Below are 12,592 nucleotides of genomic sequence, written 5' to 3'. Positions count from 1 at the left end.
AAACTAATGTAAATAATATAAATATAATCTGAATTCGCTCAATTACATTACCTGCCTGACCTCCGCAGGCATGAGTTTGTGATTCCTGTTCTGCATTTTACAAAATGCTGCCACACCCATGACTTCATCTGATCCCCACCCTCCTCCTCATATGGACACTGTAGCCATAGAGCCGGTGAACTTTGTATTCTTATCCTCTCCATTTTACAAAGAGGGAAAAGGAGGCCCAGAAAGCCTCCTAGCTAGGAAGCAGCAACACAGAACTGAGAATAGGGTTTGCTCCCCAGCCCTTTGCCGTTTCTATAATACTACTAACCAGTCTTAGATCTTCTGTTACCTTTATCATTAATGGCCCAAATGCAGTTCCCAAGTGAGGAACACAAGTGCCCAAGCACTCTTTAAACTAAAGAGGAATAAAAATGTATCTTATTGACTATAGGACCCCGGGTAACTTATTTGGCACATAGTAAGCACTCGCTAAATACCACTGTTGTCGTAGTTGTTATTTTCATAGCCCATCATGGTGCTTTCCAGTCTTGCAGCTTTCAATAATGACAAGTTGATGACTGATTGATCAGCGCAATAGTTCTCCAGGGGAGAGTGGGGGGCGCAATTCTACGCTCCCTCCAATGCCTCCCTCCTTGCCCTGGAGACATTTTTGCAATGTCTGGAGGCAATTTTGGTTGTCACAACTGGGGGAGGGGAGGGCGCAGCTGGCATCTAATGAGTAGAGGTCAAGGATGCTGCTAAGCTTCCTACAGAGCACAGGATAGCCCTCTACAACAAAGAATTATCCAGCCCCAAATGTCAATAGCTTCAGGGTCGAGAAACCCTGCTCCAGTATCAGAGAGACGACAGTTTCCTCCTTTTTAAAGGCACTCCTTCTGGGTGACAGTATCAGGGAGCTAGGCTTGGGAGGAAGAAAGGCGGGGTTCCGCCATTTTGTTACAGCTTCTGGTGCACAGTAGGCATTCAAAAAATCTGTACAATTGAAAACTGAATTTAATAACTAACAGTGTGACTCTGAGCAAGTCACAAAGGTCTGAACTTCAATATCCTTCTCTGTAAAATGGTGATAAAAAGCCCTCCTCCAAAGCTCTTGCGAGCCCTAATTGAGATAACCGAAATAACGTCAGGAAGACTACTGCACAGTACTTGACCTCCAGCAGTTTTCTTTCCTTTGTCAGTTTATTTCTCCCTCCTCCAAACTCAAGTTCTAATCCAGGTTCAGCCCTTTCGCGAGGTGAGTGACCTTGTGCAAGTCACTTTTCCCCCGCAGGCCTCAGTTGATTCCCTGGAAAATTACAAAATTGTCCTCTGATCTCCAACCCCGACACGGGACCGCGAACTTTACAGACCCGCTTTCCTCCCCCGGGACTAATGGTACGGTCCCCGGGCAGCTCCCCCACCCCCCTGTCGCCGACCTTGGTACAGGCCCAGGGGGCCCTCGGCGGCCTCTCTGGGCTGCCCTTGCCCCCAGCCGAGTTCCGGGCCGTCCCTGCGCGAGCTGATTGGCTGGAGCGGTGCCCGGGCTGCGCGGCTATAGGTGAGCCCGGGAGGGCGGGCGGAGCGCGCGGGAGGCCCGCCCCCCCCCCCCCCCCCCCCCCCCCCCCCCGGTTGGACGCTGCGGAGCCGCCGGCGGGAGGACGGACGGACCGACCGACGGGAGGGACGGGAGGCGAGCAAGATGGCGCAGACTCAGGGCACCAGGAGGAAAGTCTGTTACTACTACGACGGTGAGCCCCGGCCTCGCGGCGGGGGCGGGGCCTGGCCCGGCCGGATCCGGGAGAGGGAGGCTGAGGCGGTCGGAGGGGGGAGGCTGGGCGAGGCGGGGGCGTTGAGGGGAGGACGAGAGAGGAGGCTGAGGGGAAAGGAGGTCGAGGCTGCTGGAGGAGGCTCAGAGGAAGGAGGTCGGGGTTGAGAGAGGAGGCTGAGAGGAAAGGAGATGGAGGCTGGGCGAGGAGGCTGAGAGGAAGGAGGTCGGGGCTGAGGGAGGAGGCTCAGAGGAAGGAGGTCGAGGCTGAGGGAGGAGGCTCAGAGGAAGGAGGTCGAGGCTGAGGGAGGAGGCTCAGAGGAAGGAGGTCGGGGCTGAGGGAGGAGGCTGAGGCAGAGGGGGCGTCGTCTGGGCAAGCCGGAGCTCATCTTGGTGGGGGGAACCCTGAAGAAGCTTGTCGTGGAGACTTCGCGTGGGACTCCTGGAGGGGAGGCAGGGTTTGATGGAGGAGGTTGCCCGGGTCCGTGTTTCCTGCCGAGAAGACAAAGGCCCTTGGCTGTGCCTGTCCGTCCTCGTGGGTGTCGGTGGGCTCCTGCAGGAGTCCCCAGCTCGTGCTCGCCAGCCTCCCCTCCCCCGCTCTCCCCGCTCTCCCGGGGCCTGCAGTTGCTGCTGGGAAATGGGGCCCCTGGGGTTGGAGGGAGAAGGATGCGACCTGTTCGAACAGACTTTTTCATCTAACAAAAACCTATGGAGCAGCCTGCCCAGCACTAGGTGGGCTGGGGCGCTGGGGATGCTCAGGTCGCTTCCCCCTTCGTCTGGGTCTGGACAGGAAGACAGACTGACCGCGAAGGCCTCCAAGTGTGGTGGTGGGACAGAGGGCGGCCGGAGGAGGCGCTCAGCCCAGCCCGAGGAGTCAGGGACGGAAGGGCCAACTCAGTTAGGACCTGAGAACGGAGTTATTAACCTGGCACAGGGCAGTCGACGGTCACAGCAGGTTTAGGGGTAAGAGAGAGGACAGCACCTTGGAAAGACAGCAGTTACGCGTGCAGAATGGCGGAGGCCTAGGTGGGAGGGCAGAGTGTAGAAGGCCGGGAGTGATGAGGCTGGAGAAGCAAATGGACCAGACCCTGAAGGGCTGGGCGTCCCATCCAGAGGAAGTTGGACTTTATTCTGAGGGTGTTTGTGAATCATGGAAGTTACATGCAGGTTGGTGACATCATCAGATTTAGACCTTAGGATACAAATGAAATTAAACTCCTGAATGTAGAAGTAAGGAAGAAGGCAAGAATCCCAAGTTTCTGGTTGGGGCAGTTTGATACTGAATGTTTGAAGACCATGTCTGTTGACAACATTTTTCTTTTTTTAAAAGAAATATTGGTTGAGATGTCTGGGGGATAGCCAAGGAGAGGTGCTCAGGAGGCAGTTGGCCATTCAGGTCTGCAGTTTAGAAGATAGAGATGAGAAGATGGAAATTTTTGGTAGATGGTAATTTTAGTTATAGAAGAGGATGTGATCACCCAAGAAGTTGTGTAGAGTGAAAAAATGGGATCCAGGGTGGAATCCTAAGGAAGTGGACTGAGCAGAAGCGTAGCGCCCTTCGTGCTCTACTCCCCGGTCATAGCGCTTGTCGCTGTGTGTTGAAATTGCCTGTTTCGTTCTTCATACTTCTTACAGACAGTAAACTCCTTAGGGAAAGGGGCCACATCTTCTCTACCTCTCTGTGCTCAGCCCTCAAAACAGTGCCTAGCTCATACTAGGCTCTCAATGAATACTTGTTGATTAAATGAACAAAGATACAGAGGGAATGGCCAGAGATGTAAGTGAATCCGAAAGTGTTGGGTTACAGTAGCCAAAAGAGGGAGGGAGTGGCCAAGTGTTGGCAAGAACTGTTTCCTGTGTGGCGTCTGGAACTGAAGCTGGATTGCAGTAGATTGAAGAACGAATGGATGGGTGAAGAGACATCCGGATGGACCCTTTTGAGAGGAAGCTTCCCCAGGGCAGAGAGAGAGCGTTGTTGATCAAGAGGAGATGCAGTGGCTGAGAGCTGATCCTATTCAAATTCTTGTGGAAATAGCCAGAGAGAGGGAGAGGTTGAAGATAGAGGAGAGAGGAGCTAGTGATTATGGAGATTCCTGAGGAGACCAGGTGAGATGGAAACTAGAGCACAGGTGGGGACACTAGCCTTCAAGAGGAAGTTCCTTCATGACTGGGAGGGTAAGTGTCAAGAAAAGTTCAATGTAGATAAGTTTGAGGGGGAGAAGATAGGGAGGAAGTTGAGGGAGTGTTCAAGATGAGGTGAGAGAATAGTCCTTTTCCTGAGAGTGGGGAGGGTGGTTGGTAGAGGAGGAATCTTGAAGAGAGATAGCTGTTAAATAGCTGCTGTGAAAGAGGGAGCTAGGAAAATAAATTTGAAAGGATTGCTGGGCAAGGGTGAGGGCTCGTTTGAGGCTGGAGCCTATGACTTTGTAGCCATGCTAGTTTGCACAGTTGTGATCTCCACCACTCTAAGTTTAACAGGAGAAAAAGTGGAAAGACCCCAGTCTTTAGAGAAGGAGAATTCTTACTTTTTGAGGAACTGCTTCTGAGTTTTGCAGAGTGAGGTCACTGACTTGGGACTCAGATTTGGCTCTGCCACTCAGAAGCTTTGCAGTATTGGGCAAGTCACCTTACCCTCCAGGCCTCAGGTCGCTCTCCTATAAAACTGAAAAATTATGAGAACAGTGGGAATGCTCTTTAAAAGTTTAAGAGTAGTATCTAAATAAGAAGGATTTTTTGAAGTCTCTCAGCAACCTGATTAAAAACTCTTTTAAGAAACGGATGGTGTCTCTGGGCCCTCAGGTACTCCCTTAGCCTTTTAGATAAGGTTCCCCAAGTCTAAGCCTTGGCTGAATCCAGGCTTGATAAGGCAAGGGAGTTGCTAGGGATCAAGGCCCACGCCAGAGACGTGGGTAAGCAGAAATCCATTATATAATGTAGTAACGGCCATGTGATTACTAACTGCCCTCCAGTAGGGTCTGAATCTGGATGTCTCAGCCAATGCCTTGAGAACCTATTCTGCCCATCCCCATGGCTGATTACCTTGTCTGAGGAATCCTGGCAACAAACTCTTCTGCCTGCCTTCCCTGTGACTGCATCTTGAAAGTCTGTGTCTATATGGGACAGGGTCTCTATTGAATGTTACTACATGCTGTACTCTGGCTTGTGGCCCTGGCTGAGGGCATAGTCCCTGCCCTCAGAGGCCTCACTAAGATAGAGGATGAAAGGATATTAGGTAAAAACTAAGGAAATCTAAATAAAGTATGGACATTTAGTTAATGATAACTTTATTAGTTAATGATAATATTGGTTCATTAGTTGTAACAGATACTTCTTATTTTACTAATGTAAAATGTTGATAATAGGGGAAACTCGTGGTGGGGTATCTGAGAACCCTCTGTCCTATCTTTGCAGTTTTTCTCTAAATCTAAAACTTTAAAAAAATAAAGTCTATTTAGGGCCAGCCCTGATGCCCTAGTGGTTAAAGATCGGCGCACTCCACTCCAGTGGGCCAGATTCGGTTCTCGTGCGTGAAACGATACCACTCTGTCTGTCAAGAGCCGTCTCTGGCGGCAGCTCTCATAGAAGAACTAGAAGGACTTAGAACTAGAATATACGACCTTGTACTGGGGTTTTGGGGAGGGGAAAAAAAAAGAGAGGAAGATGGGCAACAGATGTTAGGTTAGGGTAAATCTTTCCCAGCAAAAAAAAAAAAAGTCTGTTTAAAAAGAGAGAGAGAAGAGGATGAGATCCTAAACATCCAACTGTTTAGAAGTTTTCCATTATCCCAGGCCATGTCTATGACAAAGAGAATTGGAGTGTGGCTTGGATGCTGTTGGTGGCATTCCCCACAGTGCATTGCTCCCTGGAATGAAGCCTATTTCTGGCGCCACCAAACCACAATGCGTAAGAGATTGGGACCTTTTTTCACTAGTGCTGAAAGATCTGCTTCATCCTGATGGAATTCTAAGGAGAAATCTTTGAGTGTGCAGTTCATTCAATTTTGGAATATTATTACAGGAACTTTCTACCGAGTAGACTTAGAGAGCCCTTTAGATTAAGTGCAACTGAAGTAGGTTCCTGGGAAACCCAATGTAGCTTTTAGCATACTTGGTTTGGAGTCAGAATACTTGACTCCCTGGTCACTTGTTAGCTGTGTGATCTTGAGAAGGCGTTTAACTTCTCTGAGTCTCAGTTCAATTCCTTGAATCTTTATTGAGCTTCTGTGATGTACAAGGCATATTGGTCCTTGGCTTCAGGGAGCACTGCTTTTGTGGATATATAGATGAGTAAATAATTTGGATACAGAACAAAATGAATTAAGTTCTATGTCCAAATTGCATGCAGAGGAAAACACCATTTATTCCGATCAGGAATATGTTGAGAACTTGAGCTGGGCTTTGTAGTATGAGGATCACCAGAGAAGAGACTTTCCAGGTCAAGGGAGTAGTCTGATCAAAGGATACTTTGGTGTGAAGGTGAATGCCATGTTCAGGATGCTGATGATAATCTAGTGTGTTCAGAGCAGATGCTGGCAGACTTTCTGTTAAGGGCCAGACAGGGAATATTTTAGGCTTTGTGTGCCATGTGGGTGGGTCTGTGTGGCAACTATTTAACTACTCCACTCTGCCATTATAATGTGAAAGCAGCCATAGACAATATATAAACTAATGGGCATGGCTGTGTTCCAGTAAAATCTTATTTATGAAAAACAGGCAGCCAATTGTATTTGGCCCAAGGGGCATAGTGTGCCTATGCCAGTCTAGAGCACAGAGAGAGAGAGAGAGAGAGAGAGTGTTTTAAGGGGAGGGTGGTGGTAGTTGGTAGCAGGAGATGAAGCTGGGAAGATTAAGAAAGTTCTTGACTGCCAGGCTACTGAGTTGTTCTTTATTCTTAATCTTGTAGGGGATGGGGAGCCATTCAGGATTTTTGAGCAGGGGACTGATGTTATCAAAGCTGTGTATTAGGAAAATAACTGGTGACAGTGTGACAGATAGTTTGAATTAAAGGAAGAGGGACCAATTAGAAGGCAGTTGGTATAACTGAAACAAGAGATGATGAGTTTAGTTTTCTTATCTATAAAATGGGAATAATACTCCCTGTCCTAATTATTTTGCAGGGTTATTGTGAGGATCCAGTAAAAAAATAAATGCGAATGTACTCTGACGCCATAAAGTGTCACAGTGTACAAGAGGTGAACTGTGACATGATAATTCTGAGGAGTGATGGTTATTTTTCTGTTATGGGAGTGACTTCCTTGGAGATATAGGAAGCCTTACTGGGTACTGTTCCCCAATAGCTTTGGAGTGAACCTCTCATACTGTCTAGTCCCTGTGGATTCCAGGGGAAGAAACTGGGCTAGACTGACATCCTTAAGTGTTGACCTTCCCAGGGTCTCCTGCTTTTTTTTTTTCTTTTGGAGTTACCCTTCCTCAAGGTGGGTGAGAATCTTAGAGACTAGAATGAACCAGAAAGACTTTACCAAGGCGTTTGTTGTAAAATTCCTGGGTTCTGCTTCTGCTGGGAGTATGTGTCTAACTGTGTCACTGAAACTGTCACTTTCTTCTTCAGGGGATGTTGGAAATTACTATTATGGACAAGGCCACCCAATGAAGCCTCACCGAATCCGTATGACCCACAATTTGCTACTTAACTATGGTCTCTACCGAAAAATGGAAATCTATGTAAGTCACGGGGACCTCCACCCCTCCCTAACCTCATTGGCTCTGGTTTCCCATATGTCATTCATTATCTCATTTTCTTAACTACTCATTCATCAAACATGTATTGAGTGGCTGTTATGTGGCAGACAGTGTAAATGATAGAGATTCTGTTTTTAAGGAGTTCACTCTAGTGCTGGAGGCTGACATGTACACAAATAAATACAATATGTACTACGAAGTGTAAGTGCAACAATTGAAAACTACATAAGATGGAGAGATAATGAGGAGCCTTGGAATGTTTCCTAGAGTGATATCTGAGCAGAGTTTTAAAGATTAAATAGAATTTAGCCTGGCGTTCAGGAGGGGACTGGCATTCTAGGCCAAGGGGAGAACATACACAAAAAGGCAGAGAGGTATGGACAATATGGTGTGTTTGGGGACAATATAAGTAGTTCAATGTCCAGGTATTGCTGTAGTGCAAAGTTCGCAAGTGTGAGTGAGGGGAGCTAGAGCTGGAGAGGTCAGCAAAGGTTGGATCTATTGTACTAAGGCAACTCTGATGGGCCAGGGTCAAAGAGTCCAATGCCTAAAAAAAAGAGTGATCAGGACTGTGCTGAACTGGACACCAAGTCTCTAGTTACTAGAGAGTATAGATTGCCTAACCTCTTGACTCAGCTCCAGCTAAGTTTTGCCCCATCTTCCAGTTTTTAAGGAGAAGCTAGAAATCCAGATTATTGTTAAAAATATCCCAGGTTTAAAGTGTTGGTCTAAATTTTTTTTAAACATATACAAACAAAAACATGTCAGTACATCTGTGGACCAAATTTGGTCCAAAGGTTCCCTGTTCGAACCTCTTCTGGAGATGGTGAAAAGCAAGTGAAGGATTTTAAATGAAAGAGATAGGAACCGGCGTGCATTTTAGAAGCAGGGAAGCCGGTACGGAGGCTCCTGAAAAGGTCCAAATGAGAAAATAAAGAGGGGCTGGGGCTTAGGGCTGGAGCATAAGAGTCTCTTGTTAAAGTCGGTGCCGACAGCTTAAGTAACGTTGGCAACAACGGTATCCTTCCTGAACATTCCAGAGATTGAAGGAGATGAGTCTTCTGTCCCACATGGCCGTGTCATGTCTCTAGAGCCACCAGAGGCAGCTGGGGAAGCAGGAGGGAAGGTAGATGGAGGAGCAGACAGACCTTGGGACCAGAGATCTTTTTCATGTGTGAAGGGCAGCTTGGAAGGAAAAATAAAAGGTGGCAGCGGTTTCCCGGGACTCTAGGGAGCAGCCTAGCATTTAGAGAAAGAGGAGGCGTGAATGTGGAGTAGCAAGCACCAAGACCTTCCGGAGCTGCCAGTTGCACGTCTACGCTGTGCTAATCTGGCCCCAACTTGGCTCCTTTCCTGCCACTCCCTGCCTCAACCTCCAGGTTGGCCAGATCAGATTCTGCCTCTTTCCACCCCATCCTGACTGGGAGGATTATTTACTCTGCCCAGTTATGTCTTACTCATCTTCAAGAGTCACCTCAAATCCTACTTCTTTCTTTTCATTCAGCAGATTTTTGTTGATTACTTGTAATACCCCAGGGACTATATTAACTTCCATGAAAGATATTGAGATATTGAAAAATGGATTCTATCTTGAAGTGAGAGGAAAAATAAACTAACATTTATTGAAGATTGCTAGGTGCCAGGCCAGGGCTACCTGTTACTTCATGTAGTCTTTATAACAACCCTAACTTATAGATGAGAAAACAAGCTCGGATAGGATAATTAACATGCCCAAAGTCACGTAGCTATTAACAGATGAGCTAAGACTCCACCTCAGATCTCTCTGATTCCATAGTCTCTATCTGTCTATCTGTCTTTTTTTCCTTCTTGAACAATATCGTAACAAGAAGTCTAGAGGTAGATGGTCTCAGGATTTTTTTGGCTATGTCGTCAGGGACCCAGGCTTATTCTATCCTTCTGCTCAGCCATCCTTAGCTTATGTGATTTCATCCTTGTTTTTTGCCTTGAAGTCACATGATGACTATCTCAGCTCCTAGTATCATGTCTTCATACAACAGAATCCGAAGAGGAAGGGAATAGGAGCAAAATGGATCACTCTCCACTGTCCCCACCTGTTTTTATTAGACAGGAAAACCCTTCACAGAAGCTTCCCAAGAGATTTCCCATTAAATCTCATTGGGTCATTTGCCATCCCAAGACCATTCACCCACAATTGTCTTAGACTAATCATATTTGATCCCTGGGGCTGGATATATTAACACCCAACCAAATTGAGATCTATTGCCAAGACAGAAGGGAGAGAATGGCTCTTTGGGAAGCTACCAATAGTGGCTGTCATAGGAAATTACTAACACCTTGTTGGCAATGACTTCATATGTGTGTATTCTTTTTGTAAACTTCTAAAGCAAGACCCCAGTGTAATCTCCTTCTGAAATCTCTAGACCTTGTACTCGTCAATGTGATCTTTTTCCTTCTTTGGCCCTACCTCTCCCTTGACTGTGAATCTTTGCTCCTATTCCCCCAACAGTGTTTCTCTGCATTCATCCCTTCTATCCTCTCCTTTCTCTGGGCTGTGATCTAGCACTCCTTGCCCAAAGCACAGATAGCCATCTTAGTGTCTGTCCTGAAATTGATGACTTTTGAGAGTCAGTGCTGAAAGAAGCTCCCTAGACTTCTCATAGAAGTTGCTGTATTACATCTGGCTCTATACCTGAAGGAGACATGCTGAGGTCTTTTTCACAGAATTTCTCCCTCTTTGTTCTCTCCCCCATCCTGTCTCCACACATCTAATTAGTCTCTCACAATCTACATCGTCACTTTTCATCCAGGCACCTTCCTATTTACATAATCAAGAATCCTGCTCTCTTCCTTGCCTTGGATGCTAATTTTGTATATTCTTAGGCTTCTTATTCATCGCCTTCTGTTCTTTTGTTCTTTTTTTAAAAACTGTTTTTATAAAATATTGAGTAGATAGGAAAGAATTTTTATAAAATATATGTAAGGTATAAAGAATCACATTACAATTAATATCATCTAGCTTAAGAAAAGGGACATTTCCATGACTGCCAAAAGCCCGTGTATGCCCCTCCCTGATCCTAACTTTCTTCTTCCCCAGAGTTAACCTATGCCTTGAATTTAGGGTTTATTATTTCCTTGCATTTCGTTATAATTTTACCAGTATGTATTCTTAAACAATATGTATTTTAGTTTTACATTTTTTAATGTTATATAAATGGAGCCATACAGTATTTATCATGTGACTTGCCTTTTTTGCTCAACATGTTCCCAAGAGTCGTACATGTTGATGCATGTAGCTATATATATTTTCGCTGTATTTCATTGAAGAAATATACTACAATTTGTCTATTTTATTATTGGTGGGCATTTTGTTTGTTTCTAGTTTGGGGCTATTACAAACACTGCTACTGTGAACATTCTTGAACGTGTTTCTTAGTGCACATATGCTAGAGTTTCAGTAGGAGTATACTAACAGTAGAATTGCTGGGTCAGGATGCATGCACAGTCACTCAGTGCCGAAATGGTTTCCACTTGTCAGCAATGTAGAAGAATTGTAGTTGCTCTAAGTCCTTGCCAACACTTCATTTTGTCATATTTAATTTTTTTTTGCCAGTTCAGGTAGGCGTGAAATGGTATCTTACTATTTTAATTTGTATTTCCCTGGTTACTAGTGAGGTTGAGAATCTTTTTATATGTTTATTGGCCATTCACTTTTCCCTGTTGAAGTTCCTGTTTAAGCGTTTTGCCCATTTTCCTATTTGATTGTCTGGTTTTTGTTTTTGTTTTAATTGGACCTCAGATACACAGAATTGGGTTAGTTATTATCCTTGGCTCATAACCATGAAAAGAAGGTCTTTAGGGACCGGCCCCATGGCCAAGTGGTTAAGTTCACATGCTCTGCTTTGGCGGCCCAGGGTTTCGCCCTTTTGGATCCTGGGTGCAGACCTAGCACTGCTCATCAAACCATGCCAAGGTGGCGTCCGACATAGCAGAACCAGAAGGACCCACAACCAGAATATACAACTATGTACTGGGGGGCTTTGGGGAGAAGAAGAAGAAGAAGAAGAAGAAATAATAATAATAAAAAAATAAGGTCTTTGCTTGGCCTTCTTTTTTAAAAATTTATTCTTTGTTTATTCATTTATTTATTTTTTTATTTTTTTAAAGATTTTATTTTTTTCCTTTTTCTCCCCAAAGCCCCCCCGGTACATAGTTGTATATTCTTCGTTGTGGGTCCTTCTAGTTGTGGCATGTGGGACGCTGCCTCAGCGTAGTTTGATGAGCAATGCCATGTCCGCGCCTAGGATTCGAACTAACGAAACACTGGGCTGCCTGCAGTGGAGCGCGCGAACTTAACCACTTGGCCACGGGGCCAGCCCCTATTCATTTATTTACTTAAATATTTTAATAATGCTGTGATCATCCATATTCCTATAACCCAAACACTCTTCTAAATTTTATGTTTATCATTCTCTTGCTTTTTAAAAAATATGTTTATTGTGTGTATTTGTGCCTAAACAATATATAGTATTCACTTACTTGTTTTTGGATTTTTTAAGAAAAATAATGCTGGGTGTAGTCTTCTGGGACTTGCTATTATCACACAATGTTATATTAGTAAAATCCATCCATTTTATTGCATATAGCTATGGTTCTTTCATTTTTCTCTGCTGAACAGTATTTTTTTTTTTTTTGAGGAAGACTAGCCCTTAGCTAACATCTGCCGATTCTCCCCTTTTTGCTGAGGAAGACTGGCCCTGAGCTAACGTCCATGCCCATCTTCCTCTATTTTATATGTGGGGCGCCTGCCACAGCATGGCTTGCCAAGCAGTGCCATGTCTGCACCCAGGATTTGAACCAGCGAACCCCAGGCCACCAAAGTAGAACGTGCGCACTTAACTACTGCGCCACCAGGCCGGCCCCTGAATAGTATTTTATCATGTCATTGTACTGCAATTTATCCATTCTCTCATGATCTTAATTTGTATCTAGTTTTTTAATGTTAGGAACAGTGCTACTGTGAATATTCTTGTACATGTCTCTTAGTGCATATACACAAAAATTTCTTTGGGCTTTTTGTGTAGGAGTGGAATTGCTGGACTGTAGGGTGTGTAAATATTAAATGCCAAGTTGCTTTTCAGTGTGGTTAAATGAATTTATA

The 12,592-nt window shown here is 45.3% G+C and overlaps 1 protein-coding gene across 1 annotated transcript in view; it reads left to right on the top strand.

The window, feature by feature from the left end:
• The first annotated feature begins 1,575 nt into the window (after positions 1 to 1,575).
• The window catches only part of HDAC1 (histone deacetylase 1), a 31,039-nt gene continuing 20,022 nt past the window's right edge, over positions 1,576 to 12,592 (top strand). Inside the window, exons 1-2 of the mRNA XM_044770255.2 lie at positions 1,576 to 1,736; positions 7,322 to 7,434. Of these exons, the coding sequence (XP_044626190.1) occupies positions 1,688 to 1,736; positions 7,322 to 7,434 (162 nt within the window). The 5' untranslated portion in view covers positions 1,576 to 1,687. The remainder of the gene's footprint in view (positions 1,737 to 7,321; positions 7,435 to 12,592) is intronic.

This window comes from Equus asinus, chromosome 5 (genome assembly GCF_041296235.1).
Source record: "Equus asinus isolate D_3611 breed Donkey chromosome 5, EquAss-T2T_v2, whole genome shotgun sequence".
In the NCBI taxonomy this organism is placed as follows: Eukaryota; Metazoa; Chordata; class Mammalia; order Perissodactyla; family Equidae; genus Equus; species Equus asinus.
This window is presented reverse-complemented; position numbering and strand designations above follow the sequence as displayed.